This window comes from Platichthys flesus, chromosome 2, assembly GCF_949316205.1.
Source record: "Platichthys flesus chromosome 2, fPlaFle2.1, whole genome shotgun sequence".
Taxonomy (NCBI): domain Eukaryota; kingdom Metazoa; phylum Chordata; class Actinopteri; order Pleuronectiformes; family Pleuronectidae; genus Platichthys; species Platichthys flesus.
The window spans coordinates 11,403,022-11,423,616 of NC_084946.1; the positions used below are offsets into that span (position 1 = coordinate 11,403,022).

The following is a 20,595-nucleotide window of genomic DNA, read 5'->3' on the forward strand; positions in this document are numbered from 1 at the left end:
CAAAGTGTAAACATGTTCTTTCCATTTCATGTGTTCCATGTTGTTATCTTTAAGAAACACGCAATGCAATTTTATCTCTTCCAACTGCGACGCATCGCAGCTAATTACCTAGCGGGGAAATAACAGAGAGAATAATTGCACTTATTGTCGGAGGAACTGCTCTTTCAAGAGCCTTTCCAATAATTGAGAAAAATAAGCAACGGAAAAAATGTGTACATATCTGTTTGACTTCTTTGTTGTGGCCCCTCAAAGCTTAATGCCACAATAGACCTAAAAAGATTCATTCTTGTCTCCGAGGAAAAGCAGAGCCTTTCAAGTTTGGTTGACTGAAGCTGCAAGACAGAGGGGAAGAAAACTGCCAAAGACACACATTCGCAGATCAAACGGGGCTTCATTGTGTGTTCCTGGGTGTGTTTGCATGAATGTGTGTATGTCTGTGTGTGTGTGCAGAAGAGAGAAGGAGCCACTGTGGACTTCAGCCATTAGCAGCAATTCCAGAGCAGTTTGATCAATCCGGTGCCGACTGTCCGCCGGTTGAGTTGTGATTAAATTGACAGACGATGTTTTGTGTGGGAAGTCTGCAGTTGACCCCTCTGACCTCCACACTGCACACAAACCATGCACGTGATAATAGAATGCACGCATGTGAAAGCATGTCTGCACGAGCATAACAATGCTGGCATACACACACACACATACACACACACACAGCTGATCTCTCCATCCCTGAGTGGAGGTCTGAGTGGTGGATGGGATAATCAGACAGACTCCTGCAGGTCCTGGGGGACGTGACCCCTCACCTGACGGGGGGGGGGGGGGGGTAGACAGAGCCGCTCCTCCCATCCTCAGCAGGGGGTCTCCTCAGGGATCTATGTATGTTTGCACTGTGTGTATGTGTGTGTGTATCCAGGAAGGAAGGGAAGCGCAGAGGTGAAGAGGTGACGCTCAGAAGTCAAGTTCAACCCATAATCGATTTTGCAGCAGTTTGGCTCAGGGGGAAAACGGATGCGAGTTTATCAAATACAAAAGAGGAAATTCAGTGATTTATTAGAACAGAGAGAATCATCCATCAATCAAACATCAGCTGGAGAAATCCCAGTGAACTGCAGACGCTGAGATCTGCTCAGAGCTTCTGACCAGATGCTGCCACTGGCTCAGAGAAGCTGCCTTGACTTTGTGAGGGACGTTTGATGCCACGGTGAAAAGTGAACACAGATCATAAATCAGGTGATAAGGAGCCTGTGAAGAAAACTGAACCATCACTGGTACTAATGGGACTTTATTGAAGAACAGTAACTGTGAGCTGCTTGTGTGCCGCCTGTTGTTGGAGACAGTAATCTGCTGCTTGAAGTTTCTATCCAATTCATTTCATCTGTTTCAAGAATTTCAATCAAGAATAAAATAAGTAGAATGAAAAGTAACACTTTGATAGAAATTTCTGTGATGGAAAAGAATCCACCTGCCTCTAAAATGACTTGACCTAAATATTAAAGTCTGAAATCGGTTCAGTAGCTCACAATGAAAACGTCGCCTCCTCGAGGTGATAACTGTGTCTATGAACATGAGGAATCTGAGTTTTGTACGAAGACACATTAGGACAGAAATAATCTCAACTCGTTGCTCATTTACATATTTGAATTCATTTGAAGCCGACTTTTCATCCACGAGGCAAATTTAAGTCCAATATTTGGTCTCAGCTCCTCAGGGTACTGTCGGGATAATTAGCTGACAAATGCTCGACTTCCTGTTTGATGCTGAGCTGTGAGTTTATGACGAGAAGAAACAGTGTGGAAACTACAGTAAAGTTACATTCAGGCCTAAGAACCAAAAACAATTCGATAAATCTCTGGTTCTTTTAGTGAGGGTTGGATGTAACAAAGTACATTTACTTAGTTACTTGACTTAAGAACATATAACTTCCAAGTCCTAAATACAGGTCAAGTTTCTTGAAGAAAGGATGAGAGGTGAAACGTCTCAAAGAACTCAACCAGGTCCAGTTGACCTGTTTTCTATCACTTGGATATAACATGACCTGGAAGACTGAGAAAATTCGCCGACATCATAATACAATTACTTTCAGATACTTTTCACTTTTACTTCAAATATATCAACCGATATCTGTATTTTAAACTTTATCAAAAACAAGAGGAACTAGTTCAATGATCCAATCAGAGCAGACCGAGAAATGTCAACAGCTAAAGGACATGCAAAGCCACACAGCGATTTGCCTCGAAACAGGAAGCAAACACAAGTGTGAGCCCTCGCCTGTAAAGACACAGCTGGAATGGATACCGACGGGTCTCAGCCATGATGACATATTTACCTGTGCATTAGGGAATAGGCTACACTTTGACTTTTATTACTTTAAGTCTATTTTAAAGCAAGTAAGTAATATTTTGTACTTTTACATCACTAAAATGTTCAGCAACTTGCTCCCCCACTGTCCTCTGATGTGAAGGACTCATTTCCCATGTTCATATCACAGTCAGACGTTTGATCCATTGTTAATATAAAAGTGTAAATTAGAGCGGCTCTATCTTCAAATATCTGGTTACAAGTTGAGTTTTTCTTGATTCACAAAAAGGTTTGAACAGCCAAACCAACACAGGCTTCATTCTCACCGTGCTGCCTTCAGGAGCTGTGCACGGTGTAAAGGTGCATGTGAGTGGTGGGCTGAAGTTTGGCAGCACCTGCATTTAACGCCCACTCCTGTCCTCACACGCACTCGCATTTTTTTCCGTGCACCCCAAGTTAAGAGCGGTGACAGTAATCCATCTCGTAGGCCCCCCCCCCAACCAGTCATGGCTGTCACCTCTGCCTCAACAGGAGCATCTGAAACTCGACTCAACCGCTCACCGGATTTAGGGGCCCCGGAAGCCACTGCCACTCGAGGAGCCCCGGTTCCGCCAGACTCTTGACGCAACGCACATTGACAGATGCCAAAAGATTCCTCAGCAAAAATAGAACTCCAATTTCACTGGGTTGAGCGTGAGATAAAACACAGAGCCCTCTTCAATTGTAACTAAAGGAGATTAAAGAGGTGGGGGGCAAATATAGATCACAGCTTTATTAACTATAGCAACAGAATTTTCCATGCAGGGAGAGATGGAGGAGGAGGGGGGAGTGTGGGTGGGGGGGGGGGGACCAGCATCTTGTGCCTTGCGAGGAATTTATCATAATGTTCGCGCCACAAGATCATTTGCCTCTTGACAGGATCATTACGAGATTCAGTGCTCCCACGACCATTACGCAATTTCAGCGTTCCTCCTCGGATGGAATTTTAATTGAATTAGCCCGGCTGGTTACACATGGTGCAAACGATAACATTTTCTGTCTATCTGGGCTCATTGAACCCGCTTGAGGGGGAGAGAGAGGGAAGTGCTGACGGTTTCAGGCAGGCCATGAAAAAAGAAACCAGACAAGGTGGTTTTGGTTCACTCTAATGCTCTTTTTTTTCCTTCTCTGTCGCTCCCTGCTTCCTTCTTCAGCTACAAATACGTGTCGATTCCATGAAAATGGGAGTGAGCCAGTAGACGTGCCACTGTTTTATGCACTCAGAGCCGCTCTTCCATGTAAGTGGCCATGTAAGCTGAGGGCAGTGCGAGGTGGATGTATGGTTTGGGGTAAACGTGTTCGTATTAACACCTCCAGAGGAACCAGTCCCCACCAGCCACTCAACCACATCCCCATAAGAATGATTAATGACTCCGGTCGAATCGTGAAAGGCAGAGAGACGGAGACGGAGGAGGGGAGCCATCACGCTGCCGGCTGACAAGAGGCTCGCACTTCACTGTGGACGCTTTTCAAACCTAAGAGTTTGGTATTAAATGGCTCGACTCATTAGGACGCTGCGATCAATGTGCATCTGAAAGAAACATGTCGATAGAGCAGGTTCTACTAAAATAGTGACATGATGCAAACAAGCACAATCCACAGGTTTGGATTGCACAACACAGAAGAGTTGGAGTTTCCAGACAAAACTCAAAAATACAATTCAATGGAGATAACAGTTAGTACTTAAACAAGCAGGGGGGGGGGGGGTTGAGTGGTAAATACAGAGCTATCGTGACTAACACTAACACGAGCATGTGTTTGCTGACACACTCAGGAAGCTCCCTGTCACTAAAGAGGAGAATCTCTTTAAGGTTATGCAGGTGATTGAAGCATCTATGGAAATAAGTTGGGAGGGGAGATGCTGTGAGAGAAATGACAAATGCACCTTATTTATTGATGTGATACAAATTGAGCCTCTCGCACACATATCAGTCGGTATCAGCGTGTGTTTGCTCTTATGACAACGTTTAGTTTATAGGATAAACTAGATTGGCACTAGTGTTTCCCTCCACCACGACCGAGCAGTTATGAAAACACATTTAAATTCATTAGATCCGGATTTTGAATTGGATCTGCACACACTCAGAATGATCAGTCCCATAAAGATGCCTGATTTACACCATATTTATGTGTGTGTATCCATGTATATTGCATTCAGTGCTACTTCCATTCAAATTAGTCACAAAATAAAAACCAGTCACATTTTATTTAGCAAAAAATGTTTAATCTCTCCTTGATGCGTGTTTATTTACAAGTAGTAAATCTGCAAAATAGGAAATAACAGAATATTTACACAATGAATGTTAACCTGCAAACTTGTGACAGTCGCTTCAAGTCTGAAGTCTGAAGTATTAAAATTCCTTTTGCCGACTCAGTCTGAAAGTCACTTGCTTTGCGTTTCCAAGGAGCCTATGCAACGTCCATGTTGGAAAAAAAAAGACCAACCACCACGTTTCCAGAACTGGAGAACAGCAGGGGGAAAAAAACTGAAAACAGAAAGATGCCAAGACTTTGCATTTGATTCCACCAGGGTTTGGAAAGGCATAAGTGTGACTTAGCATGTCTGAAGAGCTGAGAATTAAACATGAGATGCATGGCTGTGTGCTGACTGAGCTCAGACTGGAGGCAGAGCAGTGAACTCCACTTGTTAATTTGCTCTGATTTGACAGAAAAACAGCAACAAACCTGCAACTCAGTGCAACTAAACCACCTCAATAACACTAGATACAAGTCCGTGATCACAATGGACATCGTGGGATGAAGGACAGAGAAGGGAAGCTTCTCTAAAGAAGAGACCAAATTACAACCCACATGGAGCATGAACCTGAGAATGAACTGAGAATGTCTATAGAGCCGGACACATCACCGGTCGGACCCTGCGGCCTCAGTCAGTTGCCGCAGGGAGCGAGTGGTGGATTTTTCTTCTCACTATACACTGAACTCATTCTAACAGCACTGCTGAGCTCTGGAGCAGCAGTCGTCTACTTCCCGTCCACGTGATACAATGAGAGCACCAAAGTGTGCACGTACAGCAAAAGGTCAGAAGGAAACAACATTTTGAACTGTTTGTACAGCGGGCTGAGCTTATGTAGGTGGAGGTTTATCAACACGTTCGGCTGAAAATAGTCTTCTCACTTAACCCGGGCAGAGTGGTCCCCTCAAAACGGTTTCTTTTTTCATGATCAAGTCCTGATCCAGTTGAAGTCGGCTCATGTGTTTGCAGCTGCACAAAGTCACATCTCATATCTGACAGTAATTTGGGAGGTGTGCTCACTAATCTCAGATGTATCAGGAGATTGTTGTTTTTTTCTTTCTTTCTGAGGAACCTGGCGTAAAGATGGACAGCGACAGCATTTCTGATCAGCATGAAATAACAGCCCTAAAATCTGATAGAAAAACAAGGTACAAGAGTTAAAGCAGCAAGTCACGTTTCCATCACAAAGACACACACGCTCATCTGATGCAACTATTTCAGTTTGATCCTTGAGATCAGGAAATTAAACCCTCGAGTTCGGTCAAGTACTTAAACTTACAGGCAAACCAAAGCAGAATTTTGTCTTCTGTGTACCGTAAAATGTACAATTTACATGTGGACAATAAAAACAAAACAAACAAAAACAATCTGATTACAAAAGAATGGCAAACAGCTCTTTGTTCATCATGAAAAGTTTACAATTTACAAATGAAAACATCAACAAAAACAATTTACAGACCACAGTTTGGTTTTTCGCAAGCAAAATAAAATAATCAGAAAACATTATTTCTCACCACAAATTTAAAAACCATGACTTCAAGATTTCAAAAAAAAAAAAAAAAATAAACAAAGAAATCCTCTTATGAGATCAGTAATAAAAAAAAGCTTAAGCCACACATGGCAATAGGCTAGTTCTGAAACAGGAGCTGCAGGCTAAGTGGAGGATTACTCATCCTCGTGTAGCTAATGAGAGGAGGTGTCTCACCTCTGCATTGTTCCTCACTCCTCCCCTTGTGGATAAAGAGCAATAATCCCTGTCTCAAATAGATAGGTCAGAGGTGGAGAGAGGTGCTCACTAGACCTTTTCCCTGCCCCTTTATTTGGGTATTAACATTGAGAAAGTAAAAAAAAAAATACAGAGGCTTTAGGCTAGAAAAAGCTTTTCCCACTTTGTTTCATCACTGAGCGGCTCCACTAAGCTCCGCCTGACCTCCGCCTGGCTCCCGCAAAGACGTAAACAGAATCTGAGAGCGCAGAGACCTCGGCCTCGCTCTCACGGGGCCGCGTCAGAAAATGAACGATCCTTCAAGAGATGGGAAACACAAACTCTGCACGGGTTGGAATCCTCGCGGTTAGACCTGTCGGCCACGTGCTAAACGGGGCGAATGGGACAATTTCCTGCAGTGCAATGGAGCTACTTCATTGTTCGGTCACAACACTGTGAAGCACTGAACTGTCCCTTCTGCTCGACCCTTGAGGAGAACCAGCCGTGGAACCAGACACTAACGCGATCACGATAAAGCAAGAATCCTGCGAGTAAATATTTCAGAAAGATTGCACCAATCGAATTAGGAACAACAGCAACTTCATGTTTTTCACCGTGACACCATGAATCGTCCGAACTCGGGGAGAGCGACAACGCGCGTCGTCTCGCTTCCTGCTAATTTCTTCGAGGATCTAAAAACGGGGTCATTACTCAAACAATTCTTTTCAGTCACTAGGCATGTTCATATTTAAAATCATAAGGTAGCACATTCCATCTAACAAAATGTCATTGCACTAAACAACATTCAAAGAAAACATGGCACAGTACAACTTTTTTGTTTTCTTTTTCTTTTTTTGTCTACGTTCTTTTGTTTTTGTACTTGAAATACCAGATCATGTTTCATTGATTTATTTTTATTGTTCGTTTTAAAGTGAAAAGGAAAACAACAAAAATGTTTGCTCCCTAATCTGTCTTTAAAAACGTAGCTGTATTTATATATAATATCTATATAGTCTTCCTTTGTAACGTTTCTGTAAATTGTGCAAATTCAGCAGTAATACAAGTGGCGAGAGATCAGAGAGTGGGCAGTTGATTACATTTATACAAAAAACTAAAAACTAAATCTAACATCTGTGACACCCGTTGGAGTCACATGACCTAGAGAGCCGCTCTCCATAGGCTCGTCACTGATTGGTCCATCCTGCTCATGATGACGCCATATATGGAGTTCCTTTCCTGGCTTCCATTGTTTCTTTCCTGACCATCGCTTTGTCACCACAAAAGTCTTGAAATCAAAATCAAGCAAACCACAGACACCAACATCCACAATAATCAAATGCTGTCAGTTGACATGTTTCTCCACGTATGCATGTGTGAAAGTGTCCGGTGTCCCAGTCTCACCGTATGGGGCCGCACACAAACACACACATACACATGTAAGCGTACACAGGCCCGCCCATCTCTGCCGAACCCCCCCCAGGTTGCAGTATACTGCTTCAGTCCGTTTGCAGTTTGTCTGTATTGTTGGGGGTTGGAGTTTTGTTTGTTTTTCTGGGTGAGAGGAGCGAGGGAGGGACAGATGGAGACGAGGAGTGAAGAGAAGGAGAAGATGGAGGTGCTTGATGGTCCTCAACTGCTCAGCGCCATTGTGTCGATGACCTGCTCCAGCTTGCTCCTCAGTCTCTGTCTCCTTGCCTGCTCGTCCCGCTCCAGAGCCGACAAGATCTGAGGGTAGAGGGGCAGAGGTCAGCGCTACTGCCGTACACTCATTTTAAAATGATCATGTAAAAGCTGGTATTGAATAATAGAAGAGTAAACACAAAGGTTGACAGCTAATACAGGCCGGGAGCCTCCGCTCTGATCCTGATCATATTTAGAACATTCTATTCTCAACCTTGTGTTTCTGGAATAACCTCAACAGACCAGATACATTTTCATCAACACCTGTCCAAATTGTAGGTGTAGTGAAGGTAAGCAGGTATGATGTGCAGAACAATGAATGTTAAATAGACAGCTGCTGTTTGATGAAGATATCTTCTCGCTGATGACTCACCTCGTCCTTGTATTTGACGATGTAGGAGTATATCTCATGAAGGGCCGACATGCTGTTGAACTGGTTGGCATGCAGGCGCGACTGCTCTGCCAGGTAGGCGCTCATGTCCTGGTCGCTGATGGCTGGCATCCTCGAGATGTCAGAGTAGTACCTGGAGAAACCACGTCGAAAGTGGAAATCATGACAATTTTATCTTTAAGAATAATTTTCCTCCTATATCTGAGAAAAGACCAGCACACATCCAGATATAATTCACAGTGATGACCTTTAAAGCCACCCCCAGTAAATACTGTCATTCCTTTTTCTAGAGAGAATCATGACCGATCCTTACTCAATTGAATCAATTATCAACTCAAGCATGTATGTTTTATGTAAAAGCTTTTCATGAAATTCTCGGACCATTCTTATTTGGGCTCCATTCGGGGAACAAATACTGTACCAATACAATCACACATTCTTAACTTTGTAAGAATCATAATTTGTGTAGCATTTAATCACTGGTCTCTATCAGAGAGGAAATCCTGAAACAACTTCAAGGATGATTCATCATAACCTGCTTTGGCCTGATTATCGAGCATTAAACAAAGGTCTCAGAAGACTTTTGACAAATCAATTAACATGGCAATGTTTCCAATTATCAAGAGCAGTGACTACGACGTCTATAAGCACAGTCGCTGTTCGGATGATTAACTAAAGGACAAAACAAGTCAACACATTTGTTCATGTACCTCTCCACCCAGTTCTTGTAGTTGGGGATGTCTTTAGCGTAGAGCAGCTTGTTGGAAGGCGAGTCCTTCCCGAGTTTATGCTCTGATGTTGAACATGAGTCCATGAAGGTCTGAGCCACCACAGACAAGCAGGCGTCTGTGATGCTGTTCTTGTGGATGTCAAAGACGAACTGCGGGTTCTTGATCACATTCACCCAGAACCGCAGTGGAAGACTAGAGCGATCGAGGGAATAAGGTGAAACAGGAGGAAGAGTTGCAGTTAGAAGGACTTGACAAACTTTTAAGGTGCAGAGAGCAGTGCGATGAATGAAGCTGCATATACACACACTATGGCTGAACAAAGGAGGCATCTGAGTGATAAAATGCCTGAGGTAGGGGAAATAAGAACACTGTACATTCTGCTGCACTGCCAGTGTGAAAGTGCTGCATATTCACTAACTTACAGTTTTTTTTAACATTACAGCAACTTTTCTACAACACTAATGAGACACAAAGAAACTTCCAAATGCTCCAGATTATGCTCTTTCACACAGGGTGTACACATCACACACACACACAGACACACACACACACAAACACTCACCAGTTGCTCTTCCAAGTGTGCCGCACATCAGAGTCTGATATGGAGTGTTTGTCTGCCTGCTCATCCAAGAAGTCAAACATGTACTTGATGGCGAGAGGCAGAGCGCTGCCTCGGTGTGCTGTGCTGAAGATGGTCTCAAACAGGTCATCCACAAACTTCTGGAGCGTACCCTGAGCACGAGAAGCAACGCTGCATTAGTTTGTTTGCAAAAGGGACATACCTTCACTTGTGAAACAACATTTAAATTCACCTGAATCAGATTATTATTTGGATCTCCACCAAATTTCACACATAAATATCAGTCACCTAAACATGTCAAGTCGTTTTTTTCCTATCAATAATATAATATAAATCATTCTCTCAGAAATGGCCCCAACACACACCAAAATGTAATGGGTTTTTCCTTGAGTCATGCCCCACCCCTCCACACAAGTTTATGGAAATCAGTTGAGTACTTTCTGCATATTCCTGATAACAATCATACCCTCTTTGGTCGGAAGTAATTCAAATAGAAAAGTCTTTGACAGCTTCTTATAACATTGGGTTTCAAATGTGAACATCCTTGTTAGTTTCACTTGAGTTACAGCAGCACAAACGACTGGCGCTGCTGCACAGTCGTGTTTACTGGAGACAGTGTGGCTGTAGGCGATGGCTGTCAGTGGCAGTGCTTTGCTTATAGAACTCCAACTGTCTGTGTTTGTGATGATGACGGGTGTTCTTTGCAGAGTTTAGGATGGAGCCCAATGAGAGTTCAGCCTCAGGCTCAGTATTTTTTACCATATCATACTCTGGATTCGGAACGCTCTCTAACTCCTCTGAAGTTAAAATGATTTTATATTTCCATAAGTGTTAAGGGGGCCGTCTTCTTCGTCTTCAAGCATTCAGGCCACCTTTCACAAAATCATATTTAAACCAGCCAGAAGTTTAATCTGCAGTTTCGCATTTGTTCACAGAACCACAAATCAGCCTCCAAAATACACAAAGCTGTGGGAGCTGTAATAAATGAGAACAAACTGCAGCGCTCCAAGTTGCCCCCATTGTCTTCCTCTGGCATGCATGTTAATCATTTCCCCATCGCAGCAGCACTGACGCCTCTAACCTCCCACTTTCCTACCTGGAGCTCCAACAATGGGAATTTAGAGCTAATGAGTTGAACACAGAGGCAGAGGAAGGAGCAGGGTGAGCTGTAGCACCAGGATAGTTCATGTTTTCAAATGAGAGCAAAAGCTTGACACTGTTAGAGAGCTGAGTAGATATTGTTTTGTTCATTATGTTAATCTGTATTATGTGCATGTTTGTTTCTTGAGATGAGTGTGTCAGTGGAGTTGGGACAAAACATGAGTTTTAAGTTAAGTTACAGTGGAATGATGAACTGTAAAGAGTGAGGAACAGTTGTCAAATGTCAATAAGCTCACACACTCCAGCCATTTATTCAATTTCTCACACTGTCTTTGGCTTACGTTGGATATTTGTCATAAGTTGGACCTCATATGTGTAAATTTGAGAGAAAGTAAGTCTCACTTTTGAGGGAAAAAATTGGCATATTTCCATATTATTTATTTGTGTTCTTTTGATTTAGTGCATAAATCACGTTTGTGGAGGTGGGAGGGGGGAGGCAAAAACAAAACAAAAATCGAATATTGTCAATAATGGATTACCATAAAGGCTCATTAACCTGAGTGCAGGTTCGACAGTGTGGTCTGGATGACATGGAGGAATTTGTCGAGTGATGATTACAGCATAAAAGCTTTGGGCCTAAAAGCCCAGAGGCCACCAACAGGGCCCAGTAACACCAACCAAACAACTCAATAGTCAAAGGTCAACCTCTTAATTAAGACACACACACACACTCATTCCTGTGCATATGTTTGGCTTTGTGCAAAAGGTTATGAAACATATTAATGAGCTCCGAGACCACCACCAAACAAAGGTCAGAAGGGGCTGCTGGTGGCACCGGGCAACATGACAAGGCTATGGGCGGCGTGGGGTTGTTGGCAAAAGGTGTGTGTGTGTGGAAATACAGCTTCTCAATACCTTGGTGGCCAGCAGTCTCGTCAGGTAGATCTCAGAGACCATCTTGCTCCCTCTGTCTCCTTCCCTCTGGTCCGAGTGGTCGTGGTTCTTGACCAGATGCCACAGTTTGGTGCCGCTCTCGAGGTCGGGGGTGATCATGGGGGTACGGGAGCGCAAGCTGTCTGGACTGCTGGCCGTCCTCAGCATGCTCTCTGGAGGAGGATGAGACATGGGAGGAACGGTGAGCGGGAAGGGCCAAAAATAACAGTAAGAAATAAAAAAAAACAGACACAGAGAGTAGAACAAGTGTTTTGACACAGTAGTTTGGATTTTTGAATTGAACCATTGAGTGTTCACAGAGCAGAAGAGGAGCTCGGGATGGCTCTCTACGTTCTCCTCCTCATCTAGCAGTTCAGATGTATAATGTGCAGGCTTGCTACTCTTCATCATGTTCTGTCATATAGGGTTATTTCAAGTGTATTAGTATATTTGGATTTAACATAAAGAAAAAGGCCAATCGTATTTGAACTATGATAGATTAACCAGACGTTAGTGTAACTGTAACGGGGCTGGAGTTGCAGTGTGTCTGAACCCAGCTCCTGTGGTTCAGCAGCCTCCACTGGGTGCTGTTTATAATGTTGAGGTGTAATTCATTCAGACTTAATCAACATTTCAATGGGAACCAGTTTAAGCAACGCAGGTGGCAAAACACATGAATAAAAAATCTGAGGCAGCTGCAACACAGCAAAATCTCTGTGTGGAGATGAAAGCGTTTCTGAAGGTGACAGCTTCTTCTTCTTGCATGTCACTCTCATTCTAGAATAAATTTGTCTGTCACTCTCTCTCCTCTGCCCTCCCTCCCTCCATCTCTCTTTGTTGGACAGTGATCCTGTATTTTGTGACATGGAGCATTACGCTTTCAGTTTGAATGCTTGTCAGTTGTGTGACAAAGAAGGAGGGATTGAGAGGTTCAAAATGTCAAGAGAGAATTTGGACCAGGGAAGTACAGAGTAAGTGTGATGGGGCTGTGAGTGAGTATTTATGTGTACACCATCATGAAACAAATCTATTACACCTGGCATTAACTTGTGCCTGTTGGCATTTGGACAGAGTCTGGATCTTTCAGATTTTATAAAATCATAGGGGGACCATTTCATGAGGACACTTTCATTTAATACCTTAAGTAAATCTTTTTTTCTTATCTGTTTGTAACCTCATAGTTGTTCCATGCTGTGCTGTGAAAAAACCATGGCCCCAGAGAGGAGCAGCATTGGATCAACTAGAATCAGGAGTTTGAGGTCAAAGTATCACCCAGAATGCATCATGTTCATGTGTCCGAGGGGAGAGCCAACCAGCTGCCTGGGACATAAAAGTACGCTACACCTTGGTTAAATTTGGAAGCCATCGTATCTTGGCAATGCTAATGAGCGGGGCACCTAAGAACCAGGGGGCGTCTTACTCATCTCTTTCTGTTAATTTGCAAATGATATAGACAGACATGATACAACAGAACAAGGAGCAGCTCTGGTTGTGTGATTTCTTGCTTGGATGCACACATCCATAATGATTTATTTATTAATTTCATAAACTGCTTTCAGCATTGGGCTGAGGAAAGTGTTACTCACCCTGATTCTATATATCTGAAAAAGTCTCTTACACTTGCCCCACCTCCAACTTTTTCTTATCTTAAATTAAATCATGTTTTAGATTTCAATCTGTAAATGTAACCCTGACAAGCAGCTAGGTTCTAACTATGTTGTAATATGTTGTAAGAGTTCATTGTTATGACAGTAACTGACAGTTAATCAATATTACACTTTATAATAAGCCTACGTAAAATATATAGTGTAACAATCTCATTAAATAATCCTTCTAAGGCAGGAAAATAAAGCGTCCTCTACATTTCAATTGGTCATTGTTTGTTAGGAGGAGGTGTAAGACTTCAAATACTATAAAACTATACAGTGTTAATCTACACAAAGCTTTTATGTGTTTTTGCATAATACTGTCAACATTACACATTACAAAGACTAACCAGGTAAAAAGGAGATCAGACAGACTGACTTAAAGAAGGACATAAGATTAAAGGCTTATAGAAACCAGACAGTCAGCAAGGACAATACCAGCTCCTCTACTGTCACACTGCGGCTGACAGCTGTCGCACATATCATCGTCTTCATATGTATTATAACAAGAAAACGTTCTTTACTTCCCTCAGAAAAACTCTGTTCTACACAACTGTGTGCAACATTATTTTGATTTGAATAATTGTTATAAGTTTACGCAAAGAAAATATGGATCTAGTTAAGGATATAGTACAGAGATAACTCAGCATCAAACTGACATTTTTAGAATGTAGGAGTCATTGTGCGATGCTGTTAAAATCATAGAAACATATAGTTTAGTGGTTCTTCCTGGTTTTTGTACAGCAGCGTCACATTTTCAAATACAAAAAAGACAATACCAGTTATGCAGTTCAGCATTGTGTCAACAGAGAATTAAGTAAAGAGACGCAGACACACAACACACACACACACACACACCTCCTCTCGTACCGTATCTGCTGAGGGACTTGGTGAATGTGGATGAGTTGGAGATATTGTAGGCTGAATTCTGTTTAGGCACCAGGGCGATAACCGATCCATCTGTCACCTTAAACAGGATTTAAAAAAAAATCAGTCAACATTGCAGAGAACATCAACAGCAAGATTATATTTCAAACACATCAATTACCACTGTGCTCAGCTTTTTAACTTTTGCCAATTTTCTTAGATACTTAAAAGTGTGACTTATTTAAATGACATGCATCTCATTCTATAACTTTTAGTGTTTCACTTTCCACCTAAAACTGTATCAACAATATGCAACTACATCAATGTGGAGTTGTTCCAGCATGACACAAAGCATCATGGGATTTATGTTGTGTCTGAGCCGTGAGTTACCTGGTAGTGAGCCAGGGTGTTGAGTCTCTTCCAGTCATTGTCGATCTTAGTGGTGACATCCTCGTCCTGAAGGATGATGCGAGCCATCCTGCCCTGCCGCCATTCTGTCACACACGATAACACAGAGTGAGAACCATTCACAGAACCAGGCCGTTACCATCGTCTTCTTGGTTTGTGTTTGTTTGTAACTGTGTGCTATATCCTGCCCTGTTGGTGTTTGTGTTTATTGTCTTTGTTGCATTTTAAACTATGAGGGAATGAAGACAGACATGGGGAATGGATTGCGTAGAGACTCTGGATACAATGGCCTCTTTTCAGACACGCAAATCAATCTACAGCTAAATAAGGACACAGATAGTTATGTTCAGTGACCTAATGCAATTTAAAATTAGTATAATTTGCATAATTTAAATGACTTTTTGCTCCTCATTAAAATGTATTTTTGAACAGAATCACCTCTCCTGTCTGAAGGGGCCCCTGCTGTTTAAGAGAGCCCTTGAAACGATTCCCTCTTTTACCCCCTGTAGGAGTGCACCTGTGCCTTGGTGTGTTTGTGTGTGTGTGTGCGCAAGTGTTTGTGCATGTGTGTATGTAAGTTCCTCCCTTACCCAGGTCCATGTCTGAAGCCTTCGGTCTCTGGGAGTACGGCGTTCCCTTGTACACAGCGTCCAGCAGCTTCTCTTTCACCTGCATCACTGTGTCACAGTTCAGACTCTTCACCGTCACCTCTGGAGCATTTTCATTCTCTGGGTTCACACAGTGCAGCGTCTACAGAGGTGGAGGTCAGAGGGCAAAAGCCACAGTTTATATTTAGAGCAGGAGGTCAGCACAGACTGGGAGCATTAACTATTGATGATATCCGACCTGAGAAAACCACACAGATTACGATCGATATTTAACTGCAGATGAGTACACACTGAGCTTCTTATTATTATTGTAAAAGCATTTGATCAGAATCAGAGGTCGTGTTGCTTTTATGCTCAGAGGATGTTTTGTGGAGTTGCCGACAATCAGGTTTTGCCAACAACTGCAAAACGGTCTTTGATTTAGATTACTGTACACAAATGACTAAATGAAATGAACTGCATGCAACTGTCTGTGCGCGCATACTGACCAAAGTCTTGTAGTCAATCTGCTGTCTGATGAGCTTGTCCTCGCTGAGGGAGTAGCGGGCCTCTCCTGTGATGGAGTCTATTGGTCCCTTTTCCATCTGCTGCTTCATGGCACAGTAAAGCATGAAGAGAGGCTCACCGGCACACTCCTGCAAACAGAGGAGGAGGGGGAGAAAGACTGATTGTTAAAATACAAACTCCAAATGCAACTATATTTATTATTTATTATTACAATAAAAAGTAAACAACAGCAAAAAGTGCATATAGCTTTTAGTTTAGTTTATTTTGTTCTCATCTTCTTGATGCCAAATGCAGGCAGAGCGCTGAAGGACGAGGCCATGGCCTGTGTTGGCTAGAGTGCTGAAAGTTGACAGGGGGTGACACACACACACACACACACACACACACACACACACACACACACACACACACACACACACACACACACACACACACACACACACACACACACACACACACACACACACACACACACACACACACACACACACACACACACACACACACACACACAGCGTTCTCTCACTCCCTCATACACACTTTTCTCACGCACTCAAGCCTCTCCCCTGTGTCTATACTTTGGGGAAAATAGCATTTATAACTCTCCGTGTGTGTGCGTCTTTGTGCATGTGTGTGTCTGTGTGTGCTTCCATGTGAATGTCACTGAGCAAAAAGGGAGAAATCAGAGAAAGTGTGAGTGTAAGTGAGTGGCAATTGATGGAGGAGTTAATAGAAGGTTAATGACTGAGGGGTGAAAAACGCTTGGAGAAGCACTTTGGTGCGTGAGACGTGTCAAACAGGCAACGAGCGCTGGGATGCTGGGCCCCCTGTCTCTTTCACTCCTTCCCTCTTTCTCTCACTCACTTGTTCTGCTGGCCTGACAACTCAGCACTGCCTGCTCATACATCAGCACTTTAAATGCATTATATTAGAGATTTCTTTTTAAATGATCTTGGTCTCAAACGAACGCCGTTTACCCAATGATTCCCATTTTCTAACAATTTTTCAACTTTCGAGCTGGAGGACAGAGGGAGTGTATTGCGAGTGCTGCTCTCCGCCCCTCGGCTGTGAGTGTTCATGGATACACACATGTCAGTCCTCTTGCTGAGCTGTCAGATGAACTCTGTGGGATAATCTAGCACCGCCTTTCTCCTATGGAGAAAACACAGCACAGAGGCAGATGTCCTGTCTATGTAGCGGCATACAAACCAGCACTGTATCTGCACTGCATCTCAGCACGTCTGTCTCCTATAGTTCGTACCAGTGTGGAAAACCAAGAAAGTGCAACAGTGACCAACCACTTTTAGAATGTTTGTGGTTCCACAAGTAAATACCTGACATTTAAGAAAATCTTTATAAAAAGAGTTTTAAGCCTGGAACAAACCAGGCGGATCAGCTATGAGATGAACCCCTGACCAAAAAACATCATATTTGAACAACACAAAAATTTAAAGGTACAAGACTTTGTTTATAATTATTTGAAAAAATTAAGAAACTATGCATCCCATAAAATGTTCCTCATCTGTTAAATAAGTGTATCAAAGGTCTGAGTATCAACCAAACCTGCAGCAGGGGGACTGAAGTCTCGGTATGTGGGGCGCCGGCCAGGTGAGCTGGTGGCCACCTCACTATTTAGGTTTATGCCTGTCTTTTTTACTCTAGTGTCATAATCCCAACATATTAAGTTCATTATAATAACAACCCTGTTCAAGTCACGTCCTTAGACAGTCATCTAAAATTGTACCTGAAGCATTAGACAGGAACTCAGGAGCAGAAATAGCGTAACCATGTGACTCCTCACACTCTCAACCAAGTCAGTGCAAAGGAGAACAAGTGAACCCTTAGAGCAGGGTAATGGATAAAGGTTTTTTTCTAAGGTAAAAGCTCCATCTCTTTCCTCTCTTTGAGGAACTACTTGACCTTTACTCATCTCTATTCACACCTGGCTGAACCTTGAAATTGTTTGAGGCTTTTCTTCTGAAAAAAACTGGGGAGAAAGAGAGGTGCTGACTTGCAGAGGTTAGATTAAAGCTAGGCTGGTAACCTTGCTGCTAGCATCAGCAAGTCTTAACTTCAATTTTCATTTTACAATTCCATTCATTTCACCCTTCTCACTTTCTGTGGAACTTGTTATTCCAATCAAAAACTTCTCTCATCCCTTTATAACCGCTTGGGCTCCTTTTTCCCCCTTTTCCAAACTCTTTCTCCACAGTCACTCGTCAACCTTTTGCTGCTTTTTGTTTTTGTCTTGTGTGAAAATCATTAACAGCTGTTATAAAAGATCTGAAACTGCTTTCGTGGTAACACACTCCACTGTCTCTTAACCCAACAATGGCCGACCAGTCTCACAAACGAGGCTAAAACACACACACACACACTTTACACACTCACAAACACAGATGTTTGCTGAGACCCCCAGGGGCTTGGCTGGTACAGTGTCCACCAGAATACCTATTCTGGCTGGGGTTTAAGGCCCCACTGCAGCGATGTTTGAATGTGTGATGTGTGTGTGTGTTTGTTAGTCTGTGTGGAAACAATAATTTAACACAGTTTAAGCCTGAATAATTCCCTCTGATTTCCATATCAGAGAAAAAGCAATTCAAAAAGAGAAAGAAAACAGAAAGACAGACAGAGAAATGAGAGAATGCATTTGTGTAAGATCTCTGGCGTCCTCATTTGCTAAGCCCAAAACTCTGAAGGGGGACACACGCACACGCACACGCACACACACACAGAGTATTCCGGCTCTGAAAGAATCCAGTAAGGGACACAAAGAGCGGACAGGTTAGTGCGACAGGCTACAGCGATCACAACATGAGCAGCTCTGACTGAACGGAGCTTCAGACTCTGCACATTCCTCATTTTGGAGAAAGCAGAATTTACCACATGAAAGGCTGAGGTAAGCGATAGGTAGTCTGCTGCCTCTGCCTTATCTAATGCTGCAGCTGTGTGTGTGCATGTGTGTGTGTTGGTGAGGCATTTTGCTGGAAAGTTGTGTGTGTCTGTGTACCAGACAATATTACCTTGAGGAACTTGTAAAGCAGGAAGGTGAACCAGTTGGTGAGCATCTTCTCAGCGACTGACTCCGTCCTGGGAGAGTCATAAAAGAAAAGAAGGCAATGGGTGAGCAGGAGAGGGAAATAACAGGAAAATAGAGGATGACTGTGAAAGGAAATAAACACATAAACCCACTTGTCTTCATTGAAAAACACAATGAACACAAGTATCATTTGCTAACTTCTCTCTTTAATCACAAAACCAGCCATGCAATGAAGGAAAACTCTATACAACTGGTGAACTAAATAAATACAAAGCTAAGTTGTCATTAATGAACTTATTGTGTCAATTGGTTAAAAGGCTGAAAGGGAGATGGGAAGTTGTGGCAGGAAGGTCAAAACCACAAAAAAAGCAAAAGATTTGTCATCGCACTCAGATTTACCTTCTCACTTTTCACCATCGTCACACAAGCGATAAACTGGAAGAGTGTCTATTTATCCATTCCTTGTTTAGATGAATGAGGAATGAATGCAAACTATCTGAAATTTTAAATAGACCTCTGCTGGTTTACTGCGTCGTCTAACTAGGCCAGGCTGCCGCGCTTGTAGTAAATAAAAATAATTTTGTCATTAGCACAGCACAAGGTGCAAAAGGTGAGGAAAGGCACATTTAGTTGAGATGTGACAGCATGAGAAAATGTTGTTCTTCTCAACTTTGCTCTCAAAATCTGCCTTTTTTTGACAATTGAGGAATAGTAAAGGAATAAAGGGAAAACACGAGAAACTAGGCCAATGTGCTGGTGAATCTTGTGAAGGCCTGTAGCAGGAACACGACGTGAACTCCTACGCTGCTGCGAGCCTCCCTGTTTGACTGCTGAGTGTTGTTTGATGTATGTAGAGCATTGTTTTTTTCATGGCTGTCAGCAAAATACACCGGATGAAAGATGAGGCAGAGCGAAGGTTTGGAGGACAAAGGACGTGGCAGACGAATACACCTGGACAGAACACGCTTTTAGGCATGTTGGGATTTGATGGTGGGCGACTTCTAACATCGTCATATTTATGGCGGATATGTGCCAGCACCTTTCTTTTCAAAGTTTATAAATGTGCTACAGGAGGAGGGTTTGATGAAGCTTTGCTGTCCACAGATGGCAACTCTGAGTCTACAACGAACAAATCAAGCTAAGTGAAATCAAGTTGGCCTGTTCTTTTCCGTGCATACAGTCTATCTAAAAATATAAAATTTCTACAGCCTGTCTTTTGCAGTGAAAAGACCAAAACAGGGTGAACCATGTGAAATAATTGCCAAGCTTATTAACGCCAGCTCCCGAGGCTGGTGTAGTTAACAGGGACAGCGTGTTGTGACCGTATGCCCCAAGAGGGGATTGGAAAAGGCTTCACACCGGCACATTGACTAAGAATCATTTATTTGATTAGATTTTTAATTAAATATCTCTCCGGGGAAAAGGAGCAAAGAAGAAAAAAAAAACCATAACTTTTTTATCATTTAATGTCTAATTCTAATTTATTTGGAGACAGGCCATTCCTCTAATTGTATCTTTCCCTAAATGTGTGTATCTTTTCCTGGCTCGCTGTCTGCTGTAGTTCATTTTTACTTCACTTTTCTTGCTCTTCATCTACTCTGTCTATATATTGAACCTCTCTATCTTCCAAGAGATTTTCTTTCTTCCCCTCCTCCATATTCATCCTGTGTTTCTACTTCCATCATCATTGCATCCTCTCTTTCTGACAATCATCACTGCACATCAATGCACATATTTCCTTTTTGCCAATTCTTTGTCTCTCTATTCCTGACTGCCTCACTTCTTCTCTCCCTTTGAATTCCTCGACCCA

The 20,595-nt window shown here is 42.7% G+C and overlaps 1 protein-coding gene across 2 annotated transcripts in view; it reads right to left on the reverse strand.

The window, feature by feature from the left end:
- Positions 1–4,536: 4,536 nt before the first annotated feature.
- Positions 4,537–20,595, reverse strand: part of LOC133963007 (plexin-A1-like) — a 178,333-nt gene continuing 162,274 nt past the window's right edge. For both annotated transcript variants that reach the window (XM_062398223.1, XM_062398222.1), the window contains exons 23-32: positions 18,769–18,835; positions 15,727–15,873; positions 15,221–15,380; positions 14,613–14,716; positions 14,226–14,322; positions 11,692–11,882; positions 9,658–9,827; positions 9,075–9,287; positions 8,347–8,497; positions 4,537–8,018 (exon numbers count right to left, since the gene is read on the reverse strand). In XM_062398223.1, the coding sequence (XP_062254207.1) occupies positions 7,923–8,018; positions 8,347–8,497; positions 9,075–9,287; positions 9,658–9,827; positions 11,692–11,882; positions 14,226–14,322; positions 14,613–14,716; positions 15,221–15,380; positions 15,727–15,873; positions 18,769–18,835 (1,396 nt within the window). In that variant the 3' untranslated portion in view covers positions 4,537–7,922. The remainder of the gene's footprint in view (positions 8,019–8,346; positions 8,498–9,074; positions 9,288–9,657; positions 9,828–11,691; positions 11,883–14,225; positions 14,323–14,612; positions 14,717–15,220; positions 15,381–15,726; positions 15,874–18,768; positions 18,836–20,595) is intronic.